This window comes from Pomacea canaliculata, linkage group LG12 (genome assembly GCF_003073045.1).
Source record: "Pomacea canaliculata isolate SZHN2017 linkage group LG12, ASM307304v1, whole genome shotgun sequence".
Classification (NCBI taxonomy): Eukaryota; Metazoa; Mollusca; class Gastropoda; order Architaenioglossa; family Ampullariidae; genus Pomacea; species Pomacea canaliculata.
The window spans coordinates 21758686-21771602 of NC_037601.1; the positions used below are offsets into that span (position 1 = coordinate 21758686).

Here is a 12917-nt window from a genome sequence, read left to right on the forward strand (position 1 = left end):
TCCTTCACAATTTGTCTGCGTCACTCTGTTACTTCTTCTAAACAAAATGCTGTATTTGTGAACATGTTTGGCGAAAACTTGATATATAGAGAGACAGCCATGTAAAAGTTTGCTAAACATCTTCATACATTATGTGTAAGCAGGTAAGATGCTCCATTTATTCTACCGTGCCATGAAGGAAGGTGATGCAGTAACTGACAAAGCTTTATAACAGTCTGTAACATAACTACCCATATGCAAGTGTAATTTGCGCTTTGATTGCTTGCAGTTTAAACATGTTATATGTGTTTGTGTGTGTGTGAGCGCACGCTTGCCTGTGCATTCATGTGCGCAGACGACTGTAACAGGATCCTGTATAGGTATCTTCCTCTTGCACTGCTGTTAGCCTATCGGCTGGTATTTGCCAGCCCACAATGTAAGAAAAGACCAGATGAGTCTCCCATCCTCTTAAGTACACTGCCGTTCTATGTCAATATTGTCTCGCAAGCTACAACTCGCTGCATCAGGAGAAGCACCTTGATAATAATGCATGTCAGCTTCATGCGAGAAAAGCAAAAATGTGTGCAAGTCTCCACATCGTTGTTCCTCTTGTGCCTTTCATCGTCATCACGAGTGGCCGGCCTTGAGCTGAGGAGTGCTTGAATCCTCACTGGCACTCGTTCATCACAGCGCAGGGCAGTATCCTGAACTGATCAAATGTGCCTGATTTGAGTTCTTGTTCACTGAACCATGCACATATGGAGCTGATCAAGTGTTGTTAATGTATATGTATCCTCCACCCTTTTTTTATTATTATTATTTTAATTAGCCTAGGCAGATGGATAAAATCCACGGTGTCCCAGCCAGATCTTCAAACGGTAAGAATGTCTGCAACTGGATTCTCAAATAAGGTATTCTAATAAACAGCTTTCAGTATCAAACCCGGTCTTTCCCTAAAGCTTTCTGGAGCAAAGAAAATTACTCTTAATATCCGGGTGAAACCCTTTACTTCCTTGATGTTGTCCCTTTAGTGTCCCACACATGATTTTAATTAAGACAGTTGGCCAACATTGCAGTGTGTTACGACTTGAGTGCGTTTAGGCAGACGATAAAGGGTCACTTCGTGAAGCAAACTTGGCCAGGTTCGCGACAAACCATCGCCTCCATTAAAACACTGCAGGGATGTGTGACTTCCTGAAGTAACATAATAGCTCACCATCAAAAAAAAAAAGGTCTGCAAGGGCGGAAAAAGAACCAGGTCTAGCCCTTATATTCCACACGCTGCAATGGGCAACGGTGTTCACTTGCTTTTGATCTACAGCCACGGCAAATACTGCGGAAAGCCCCCATGTCCATTTCCAATAATAAAAGCACGCATACCAGGACCAGATCTCTGATTTTTCTCTCGCCAGCCTGTCGGGTGCGAAGATGACGACACCGCGAAGCTCCCCACCCGAAAAACAAACTTTGATCAGCAGGCCATGCTGTTCCTCATCTTCGCGCAGAAGCTCTTTGGACACGATGAAGACTCCTCCCTTTCACCTTTATGCACCGCTGTTGACATTCTTACCTGTATCGACATGGCTGCTTGGGGACGCGGTCGAGCAGTTTCGGCTCGCAATGAATAAACTGGTGGATTGAATCATGCTGGTTTGTTCACAACCTGCTCCCAAAGTGTAGGTCTACTTTTACGGAATAGTCATCGACCAAGCTGTGGGAATAAAGAAAAAAAAGGATAGGAATTTTCTTTGAATGCATTCTAAGAGACCACTACCATTTCGGTCAACACAGCCACTAGCACTGGACACTCGGCGGTTGCTAGTTTACTTGAGAATGGCAGCAGCTCTTCATACAAGAAGGTGGAGTTAGGACGCTAGAGGTCAAAGAGCAAAGAATTTAGAATATGTCACCTAACACTGTTCCCGAGTAAAATTTCCAAAATCTAATATATATGCACTCAGGCTTTACTAAATAAATGCAGAAAAAACACTTGTAAGACCTGGGACACATACATTATGCAGTAAACAAGCGATTGAAAATAAATATTATTACAGCAACGACACCCAATCCTTTAGCATATCTAATGATTTTTTTATGTTTATATAGACTTCACGCCCACATACATATACATAGTCAGGGTACCAGACGCTGTACGGGATTGATTAAAAAAATAATTTTGTGCTATACAGATGTCTCTTACAGCCGCTTCACATCGCCACACTTTCTTTTGAAGAATCACAATCAACTTGTTTATCCCAATTTCTTTCTCAAAATCTTTCAAATGTACTTCATTGTCAACAAGCTTTTACGATTGAGTAATTGACAGCTGTAGCATCAGTGTAGTAAAAGATTGAAATACTTGATAAAAATGTGAGCTAGTACTCCTGCTGTTTCAATGTGGCTGTTTGTCTGATGTCTGAAAAGTTTGATAAAAGTAATCGCTCTTTGGCTCTGATACAGCAGACCTTCATAACAACCGGATGGCGCTCAAGAAAAAAAAGTGACGATTCTAATTTGTTTTGAAATAAGAACCATTCTTTGAACATCGTTCTTCTGAGAACAGCATCCGCATACTTTGCGGAATAGGATCTGAGTGCTGCGTTACTGAAAAACTCGAGAACACATCACCGTTTAATGACCATTGTGGTTGTAGTTCCCTCCACACAGGTAGCACTTACTAAGAAAAATCGCTTGTACTTTACATTCTTTTTAAAAAATGTTTGGCCTAATCTCAACTAAAGCATAAAACTGGCTTAAGAAAAGTAAAAGAAAAGCAAATAATCCGAAAAGAGAGAAATGAAACATGTTAAGGGCTTTTTTGGAGAGCCTGTAAGAAAACTGTGATCTCTTGACGGTATGTGAGATAATGCAAACAATGCACACACACCTCCCTTACTGTCCTCGCATGACATCACTAGTTAAGTATTCGCTTAGGATGAGTGTATTTGCTTCTGCCACAATTTTCTAGCCTCCGTGCCGGATTAAAAAGTGTAACTTGTAAATATTTGATAGAGTCCTTCTTGTGAAGTGCCGGCTGTTTCAACGAGCATCTTGTCTTTGTTGCAGGTCAGCCGGATGTCGTCACGGGCAAGAGTTGCAAGCGGAGCAGGTGGTTTGGACAGGGATGCCCTCTGGAAGGGAGTACAAGGACTGGCCAAGAAACATGTCCCAGCCGCCATTCTCCTGGACTCTGCTGCAAAACTAGGCAATCAACAACGGCCTTCAACATTTGTTTTTATGATTTGAAATTATGCATATTTCAAGTTCCAGTTTAACAATCAAGCAAATACACATCTATATGTTTATCAAATAAAACCGTAGAAAAGGCACTAACATCAATCGTGACCAATCATCAACATACACGCAAAACTGATCACCATTAGAAAACATCCACAGCAATTAAAGAGTTATAAAGACTTTAATCTGGACTTTGTTTACATGATTATTATTTTTAATAATGCTGTGGAAATTGTAATATGAATTTTGTGCGAGCACTTTACACCACTATTTTTTATATTTATATCACAGGCTTATTAAATCTCCATAAATTAAAACCAGCCGCATTGTATAGTGTGGTATATATGAAGATATATACTCATACAGATAAAAGTCACAACGTATCATTCAAAAATATTTATGTAAATAAAATTAAGTACAAATCAAAATTACAGAAAAGGCGATGATACTTTATTCCTGCAAACTTGTTATTCACGTGAATGGACATTAATGATAATAAAATTTAAAAAAGCAGCAACGACTGAAGGCAATGCAGAAATCATTATCACAGATGAATGGTGACCTCCAGAAGAACACGATGTTAAAAAAATTTAAATTAAATATAAAAAATAAAAGAAATGATGAACAGCAAAGCATCTCAAGTCTCACACATTAAATCATAACATATTAACTTCTGAGTATCCACTTTACACACGCTCCTAAGGGCACACGCCCACACACACATGCACGCACAAACTAATGATAACTAACGGACTGAATTCACAAACCCGTGCTTATATTCGTCGCTGCCTAACCGCTTCAAACCTTTATTTTTGCGACATGCAACAAGAACAATCCAGTCACTATAGGCCGGAGCAATCGCTCTAAATACAACTCAAGATGGCAGAAATACATCCGAGAGAGAAAGAAAGAGAAAAAAGAGAGGAAGAGATATGGAAGAAGAAGGCAGGGATGGAGTGAGAGTCGAAAAGAAAAGACAGAGGGGGGAACGCAAGGACACAAAAGCAGGTGACCACAAAAGCCCTTGAAGCTTGTTCAAACACCTGTGTCTTGTGTCATTTGTAAAACATGACGCTGTTTGAATTCTAGTCATCCAACAGGTGAACAAAGGATGGAGACCCACCTACCCACCCCCTTATACTCCACTAAAATAAAAGTTAAAGGAAAAAAAATCTTACTAGAATCCAAACTGTAAAGCAGCATATATTAATGTAGAAGAAAACGCTTATCAATTTACAAACGTTTTTTTATTGCTTAATGTACATTTTCTTTGTCATCTACCAAGATAAAAGAACAGTATTTAGGTTCTCGAGTGTTGAAAATCAACTGGATGTTAAGCGAGACATGATAAATACAGCCGTGACGTTTCAAGCACGGCTCAGTATAAAAATATTTGCTTCCAGTTTAAAAGTTGTGTTGGACAATGTACAAGCTCAAAACACTGTCAATGTATCACCAACAATTCTTTCATAATTATTTTCAACGACACCTGCTTTCGTTTCGTGAACTAAAGCCCACTACTATGCCCAAATATTGCACAAGAATGTAAAGAAGCATAGTCAGGAAACCGAAATAGAGTCTACACTATATCGGTCTTCATATAAAAATTATGCGTACTAAAGAATTGTTAAGTGATCTCAATTTCCTCGCCAATACATCAGCTTCGAGTCCATCCCTTCCAAACGCAAGACAGTCGTCTGACTAGCCCTCGGTAGTGTTTAACCAGGACCTAACCCCATGCAAGGTGTGGCCCACACACTTTCGTGACGAGGCCTCGCTCTTGATCACGAGGACAGTGTTCTCAAGGGTTGGGGAAAATGTTCATGAACCAGTCTGTTTTAAAGCAAGGGAACTGTAAATCATTTAAATTCACGCATACACACACAAACGGACGTGGCGAGGAACACAAAACACGCACTCATGCAATCACTCACGCACGCGCAGGGCGAGGGAGGACGGTTGGTTGTTGGTGGTAAGTGCCGTGCTGGCGACAGATGATATCACACAGAATGAGTGTGAGAGAGGAAAGAAAATATCTTGCTCTCAGTCTTGAAATAAAATGCTCATGGAAGAACTGTACTGATGAAAACTTGCCACTATTATTTTTTATTATCTGACTAAAGAGCTAGGACTCGGACTCTACACACGACTGTGAAGGGAAGAAGTATTTCTGCGTGGTCCTGAGGGTGATAAGGATGGGCTCCGAGAACCGCGGGTCGTTGACATCGATGGCGCTGGGGAAGGGGTTGAGGTACACAGTCTTCATGGGCAGGTTGATGCAAGGCACGAAGCCCTCTAGGCTGCCAGGTGGGAGCTGCTTGGCCTTGCTCTGCATCATCATTTCAGCGTAATCTGAAAGTGCAGCAGGAAAAAAAAAGTGTAATGAAATTTGGTGGACTACAAATTCGATGAAAAGATTACGGCGGAAAGGTGAAGAAACTGAGCTAGGATTTCTTTCCAAGCAACAATGGCACGAAAAACTTTTAACGCATGAGAACGACAGATATCAACAGATCACAGAACAACTGAGGTCTAAACAGGTGTGACAAAATCCATGTGGGAGGATTTTGACGACAAACAATGGCTTTTCAGGTTGGAGTTGTCACCTAATCTGTTTAGTTATGAGAAAACACTTCAGCAGACGCGACACTCACTGGCGCTGAAGACCGTTTCTCGCTTCGGGCGGCACTTGCTGGTGTGAGTCTCTCCTAGGCGGACCAGAGCCGGCTTTCTGAAGAAAGAAGATGGAGTCATTCTTGACACATACTGGGAAAATGCTCGCGTAATATAATGTAGCGGAAGGGACCAGGCAACATGAATAAGGGCTTGATGGACGGAGCGAAGGAGACAAGTGGGTGGAGGATAGACGAGAGACCTGAGAGCGGCACGACAATGAAACGGCCGAGGTCCACGACAAAAAAAAAAAAAAAAAAAAAAAGCTACAAGGAACCCATGGTGCTGCCAAATGTTGATAGAACACCATGTGAAGAATAACATCAATATAACTGACGCTCTTTAGCTTGAAAACAAAGTAACTTCTATGCAGAGTATATATCTTAAAAATCTTAAAGACCCGGCTATGACGTAAGTACAGGGGTTGGGCTGGGGACGGGTGGAGGGGGGGGGAATAAACATCTTCGTGCAAGATCCTGGACAAACACAAACAAGTAACAAAGCTCATCAGACGATCGTGGGGAAATACAAAGGGAGGCGAAAAAAAGGAGTCTCATTGGATGATACTGAGCCAATACAGAAGGATGTGAACGGAACTCACTTGTCGATCTTGGGCAAGACGAGGACCGTGTTCTTAATTTGATTGGCAAGACTCATGATCGGAACTGCGGCGAAGCTCCTCCCCTCGGCGCAGCGCCTCCACCTCCTTCTCCGTCATGATCTCGCAGAAGTAGTTCAGAACGTCCAGGTAGGTGGCGTTGTCCCCTGCCTCCATGTCCGGGTGGTCAATGGTAACTGCGGAATAGTGTAGATGGATGTTACCACGATGTTCTATACAGGAATAATCGAGCATCCGCTACGTAGCCTTTCACTGCCACTTGGGGGCAGCACAAACAGCAGCCTGTCGGCAGGCCTTATAGCTGGATGGTCATCGTGAAGCTTGCAGGCTTGAGTGTGTATATGTGCATGTTTTATGCGTGTGTGGAATGTGGATGCCTTGTGTTGTTAATACTCTCTAGAATTCTGCAAAAGTGAACAATCATTAGTTCCACTCACATTTTTCTAAATGAGTGTTGCAAGTTGGTGCAAGTTGTGGTGGAGAAAGAGGGATGAACAAATAAGGAAAAGGAGCGACTCACTTGTGAGGGACATCTCACTTCCTGGCTGTGACGTCACAGTCTCTGCATATTGCACCGCACTTCCCTGATAACAACATTAACTTGTTCAGTGAGGCTGTGGGCAAGATGCTCTCGGGATGAAAGCTTGTTACCGTCATGCACTATTTACAACTTCTAATTTCCTTGCACTTAAAAATAACCCAAAAAGCGAAAATAAAGTGCAATGTAAAACTTCTGACCAAAGGTATTTCTAAAACATTTCGTCCATTTCACATCGCATGCACATCAAGAAGCATTGCAAGCTCACGTAGACTCAAACTCTAAACTGGAAATACATGTCACCACTAGTCGAAAGCCAAGATTGTTTTCTCCAATGTGATTATCCTTTTTAAATAGGTTATGGGTTCGCGGCGTTTATTCAATAAGCGGTAAGCGTTTCATCTTGAAAAGTCAAACAAAACAGGAACAAAGAATGTTAGGGAGGTGGTAAAAAAAAGCTTCAAGCATCATTTCACTTTTTGGGAAGCTCTGGTCAAAGTGCCTCGTGACACCAGCGCTTCACGTGACAGGCGTCCATGCACATTCTGGCCCTTCTGCAGCCGCTCCACGGTGTCTTTGATGTGTAGCTTGTAGGACGTCATCCATCTGCAAAATAAGAACACCAGCAGAGAGAGACTGATTGGTTGGTTCACTGATTCTTTATAGCTACAATAGCTAACTCCAGCAAGGGTGTCAGTCCATTGTGCAACCTCATATAACCACCGTCAACATAATCCAAGCACACATATACGACAAAAAATACACATTAAAATAAATTGTAAAAATCTTCAAGGTGTGTGTGTGTGAGGGAGAGAGAGAGAAAAAAAGAGATGACCGACAAATGAAAATAAAGGATTCGTAGAATAGCTGTTCGGTTGAGGTAAATGGTCATTTCTCAAGCTTTATTGTTTCAGGGTATAACTTACTTCCGAATGAGGTGGAGAAGGTCAATGTACAGACAGCACATGGAGAAAAGGTTGGGCTGGATGATGATGATGATGATGATGATGATGATGATGATGATGAAAAGGAAGCAAGAAAAATAATAGCAGCAGCAGATGAAAGAAGGGGTAAAGTGAATGGTATAGGGCAGGGATGCCCAACCTACGGCCCGCGGGCCATATCCGGCCCGCGAAGCGGTGCCATCCGGCCCGCGAACTTCTGCCCACAGTGCAGGAAATCGGCATGTTAGTAATTAAAAATAAAAAAACCCAAAAAAGGAAGAAGTATTTATCCCTACGTAGGGGCGTCTCCCAATCTTTTTTTCGATGGACGAACATTTCGATTCAGTGCTCCGACTTGGTGTCTCTACGATGAGGCCGGACATTCAGAAGTTGTTTCGGGAAAACAACTTCAAATATCCCACTAATTACTACATAATTAATGCAACTTGTTTCTAATTAAAAATGGTATCTGCTCTATTTTTTTTTCTTTTTAGTATTTTTGCGTGAAGTTGTCCGAAATGGATATGGCCCGCAGGCCGAAAAAGGTTGGGCATCACTGGCATAGGGAAACAAACTAAGCAGGTAATTCATTATTTTATAATGGGCTCCAGGGTATAGCGTACCTGTCCAGCCACTGGCCGCACAAACTCAGAAGCCCCTTTTTGCGGTCGGCCTCGCCTAGATTCCAGATGTCCCACGAGTCGAGCTCTTTCTGCACCTGACGGTGAGGGTCATGCATGCCGATGAACCTTAGGGAGTCCATAACGACGGCTCTACACAGAGGACAGCAGGACAAAGGAGGAAGTGCAGTAAGTAGCAACGTGGGCAGATGCATGCAATGTCAGGACTACTAAATAGCTGACAGTACAGTTACAGAGACAGAGACAGAGACTGCACCTGATTTCTTGATCGCCGTCCAGAAACTGCGCTAACATCTCCAAGACGAAGTCCTTGTCACATCGACCCAGGACCTCAGCGCCCTCAAGGCCGCCATAATGAAGACTTTCTCCTTCGGGACGGAGGGATTAGGCGGGTGGGTGTAGTGGTTGAGGCCAGTCAGCAGCATCTTCTGGGCCGCTTGACACGTGACTTCCGACAGCGGCTCCTGGTTGTGGACTAGGGCAATGGCCTCCGCCACACACGTCTTGTCGGGGAAGGGGGCGAAGCGCAGCAGTTTGATGATCATGGTGATGAAAACATCGCTGCTCCACGGCTTGGGCATGGTCTGCGGACACAAACATGAAACACGCGTTTTGAAGAAACCTGGCACGTGGAATGAGTTTCCTAACAGAAGCCGGGGATAGGAACTCTCAGTCAAAAAAATGCACTTGTGCCGATAGTTTCCACAACTAAACTACATACCTCACGTTATTGTTTGTTGTGGGGTCATAATAAGTTTATACAATGAGATTCTCAATATCACAAATGTACTTGGATCAGAGAAAGTTCGTTACACTTGATATTTTCAAAATTCGATGAACTTTTCTGCTTGATTTTAGTTTTTACGATAACACTTTTATCCCAGAGTGCTTTTCATAACTAAATATCATTTTTTTAAAACTAAAACTGACTTGCAAAAGACGCGAAACTTCAAGGAAACACAAAAGAGAGGAGTTCAAAAGTTTCCCTCAAATACTTTATTTGAAATAAAAATCGTCTTCCAGACTTTGCGGAAAAAAACAGCTAGATCGTGATTCTAGTCGCAGAACAAATTTGTTATATATTTTTCTTTGTTAAAGATTAATTTTTCTTTTATATAACGGAATTATTTCTTGTTTTTATTTATTAGTTCATTGTGAATATGTTTTTAAGCTTTCTGTATGAGTTCAGGGTTCTGAGTTTGGGTTAGAATATGTCTCTGTGTTTTGGTTTGTCTTGCAAAAGTAATTCTGCAGGGAAACAGCAAGCAGCAAGAACGAGATTGTAAGCACTACTTATGAGACCTGCTTGTGTATATATATATAAAGTCTCTTCGCCAACGAAAGAGCTCAAAGGCAGCAAATGTTCTTTAGTAAAACTTCTTACACTTGAACAAGTATTTTAAATGCGAATACTGCGTTTTATCTTAATGTCGAGCCAATCTATTTTAAACTGTTTAAAAACGTATTTGTACTGAAGTTGAGTAGAAAGAACGATTGACAGTATAGTAGTAGCTATGCCCACGCCTGACATTTAAAGGAGGCGATAAATCTCAGAGCAATATTTCAATGAAAATGAACCCAAAGCACCCATATCAGCAGCAGTATCTAACAGAAAAGAGAAGTACAAGACTAAAAGAACACAAGAAACAGACGATAAACTGGCCATGTAACTTCTCAGAACACAAGCGATGACTGAAGTAAGTAAGCCACACATCTACACAGTACTGCACGCGCAGAAGCTGGAGCTCGAGCAAAGAGAAAACCTCACGGTGTTCTAGCTTAAACGGCGCCAACCGCTACTTCATCATCACTAGCAGAAGAAAGTAAAACACAATTAATGTATCCTCCAATCATAAAGACTCAAGTACAATCCATTTTACACCAGGAGGCAAAACTAGAAAATTTTGTCTTCACTCGCACTTCGCAATTACACAGAATAATTGATGCTAGTTTACTGAAACTGTATTACATATCACTGCTACCGACAACGTTCATCCTCACATTTGATATATCACAATAATATATACCAACTTTAGCACACACAAAAATGACAGACAGACAGACAGCATGTGGACACAACAATAAAATGTCCCACGAATGTACTACCTTTTAACAGCAACAACAACAACACATTCATGGTTAAAGGACGCTTTCAGACACGCATGCACACCAAACCATATGCAAACACAACGAACGCGCGCGTACGCACGCACGTACACACATGCAACCTCGACACCTGTGCAGGTAGGCGTTGGTAATTACACGTGTACACATCCTTACACCCCACCGCAGATTACTTTGCACCTGGTGCATTATGCTTAAATGAGAACCAACCCGCACTTTTGTCATCTTAAGTCGCGCACTAAGCGGGCACACACACCGACTTGCACGCTCCACCAACACGTGCGGCCAAACCCGAAACAAACCGACGACGCCCGAGTCCTTCACGGAGTTGCACTCGTGCTGACCTCGCCTCATCATGAGGTCACGTGACAGCCCACTGCGTGTACGACACGGGCGTGTGGCTAACATCACAGGGAGGGGCGGGATTGTCAAACAGCAGCATCAAATAATACACAGAGCGAACTACCGGTTCATATCATGTAGGATAGAAGCTAGGATGGTCTCACGTGATAAGGGGGAGGGGCGGAGTGTTGGGAAAGGTAAAAGACAGAACACTTTCACCTGCTGCACTCTCTCTCTCTCTCATTTCTTCTCTACGAACAAGAGTATACAAGTTTGGACACACTGAGGTGGTGTGTGTGTGAGTGAGAGAGAGAGAGCTTAGAATTGTAATTTACTTTAGCGGTTTATCATTGTATTGCAGTCTAGACGCTTTAGGTGATCATCTTTGTGTTCATACACGCCTACAAATTCTTACGTCCAAGTATTACTGTATTCACTTTCAGTTTAGGATCTGACTTCCCTATATCACCAGACATTTCTGCGATGTATTAGTTCTTATTAATTCTGTTATGTATGCCTTTGTAATGCTGTTACTGTTTTTTATTTCTTTCCATACATTTGCTATTTAACTCCACGCTGAGGTTAAAAAAATTGTTCCATTGGGTAACCACGTACCATACACTCACGCTTTCAGTGACACCCGCTTTGTTCTACGGGTTAAATAAAGTTGGGTATTGCAAAAGAAAGGGAGAAAGAAGAAAGAGCTAAAAATCGAACGTGAGAAAGCGGAGAAGAAACCGAGACCGTGTGGGTTGGTAGGGGGAAGGGTCAAAGAAAGAGAGGAGAAGTAAGATGTTTGCTGGACTTCAGTAGACACACACCACACGATACACGTAATGTAACCATAACCCTCTTTGCAGTGGCAAGAGAAAAAGTGAGGAGATATCGTTTACAAAGCAGAGAGCAAAGGCATCAAACATTGGGAAGATGAACAGAATCACTCAGTGTATACACGGCATCACGCAATAAAAGAGAACAACCAGCAGCTCAGACACCCAGCAAACAACCAACTGCCACACAACACCAAGCTGACGTCACTGTTGCACTTACCGCAAGCTCGGACACAGACTAAAATTAGTAAACAAATACAAGTTATTACAAAAAACCCACAGGAGGACAGAGGAAGAACAAAGAAACAAAGACATTTTGCTATTCTTCATACAACTTACCACCTAATTTTATTAAACGTTCTACACAAAACAAATTTTAGTGTCAGTAGATTCATTAGAATTTACTGGAATGATTTCTTCCGATTTCAACGGAATAAGCAGCATGATGTTATATACTTCTTGTGTCACAAGACAAGTCTTTTGAAATCATCACAAATACAGTCAACAACCTTGGTTTACTCGCAAGATTATAATCGAGATTAGAAGTTAAAATCTCAAAACGTTTTGTACTTCTTCTTGAACCCTTCTTTTATAGAAATGAAGGAAGGAAAGGAGGGAGGAAGGAAAGGAGGGAGGAAGGAAGGAAAGGAAGGAAGGAAAGGAGGAGGAAGGAAGTAAGCCCACGCCATATGTAAGGTGTGAGTTTTCTTGTCGCTATCTTTGTAGTGTCCTCACCGTTGCGTTACAGTTCGGGAAGTACTTCACAAACCACTCCTCGTCCACGAACTGAGCAATGAAAACCGGAAGAGGTGTTGGTGGAGGCGCTGGCGTTGGTGACCTCGGAGCTGGGGGCGTGACCACCTGAACCCTGGGTCGGCTGACAAGTTTCTTGATCGGTCTCAGAGGCTGCTGCGGCTCACGCGCCGTTGGTGACGGCTGTGGCTCCGGGGAAGCAGGAGGTGCCTCAGGCTCTTCTGGTACCTATAGATT

The 12917-nt window shown here is 42.4% G+C and overlaps 1 protein-coding gene across 1 annotated transcript in view; it reads right to left on the bottom strand.

The window, feature by feature from the left end:
• Positions 1-3381: 3381 nt before the first annotated feature.
• The window catches only part of LOC112577246 (WD repeat-containing protein 97-like), a 28595-nt gene continuing 19059 nt past the window's right edge, over positions 3382-12917 (bottom strand). The window contains 10 exon segments of the mRNA XM_025260283.1: positions 3382-5568; positions 5871-5947; positions 6491-6525; positions 6527-6684; positions 7029-7092; positions 7523-7652; positions 8614-8763; positions 8888-8951; positions 8954-9215; positions 12663-12908. Of these exon segments, the coding sequence (XP_025116068.1) occupies positions 5342-5568; positions 5871-5947; positions 6491-6525; positions 6527-6684; positions 7029-7092; positions 7523-7652; positions 8614-8763; positions 8888-8951; positions 8954-9215; positions 12663-12908 (1413 nt within the window). The 3' untranslated portion in view covers positions 3382-5341.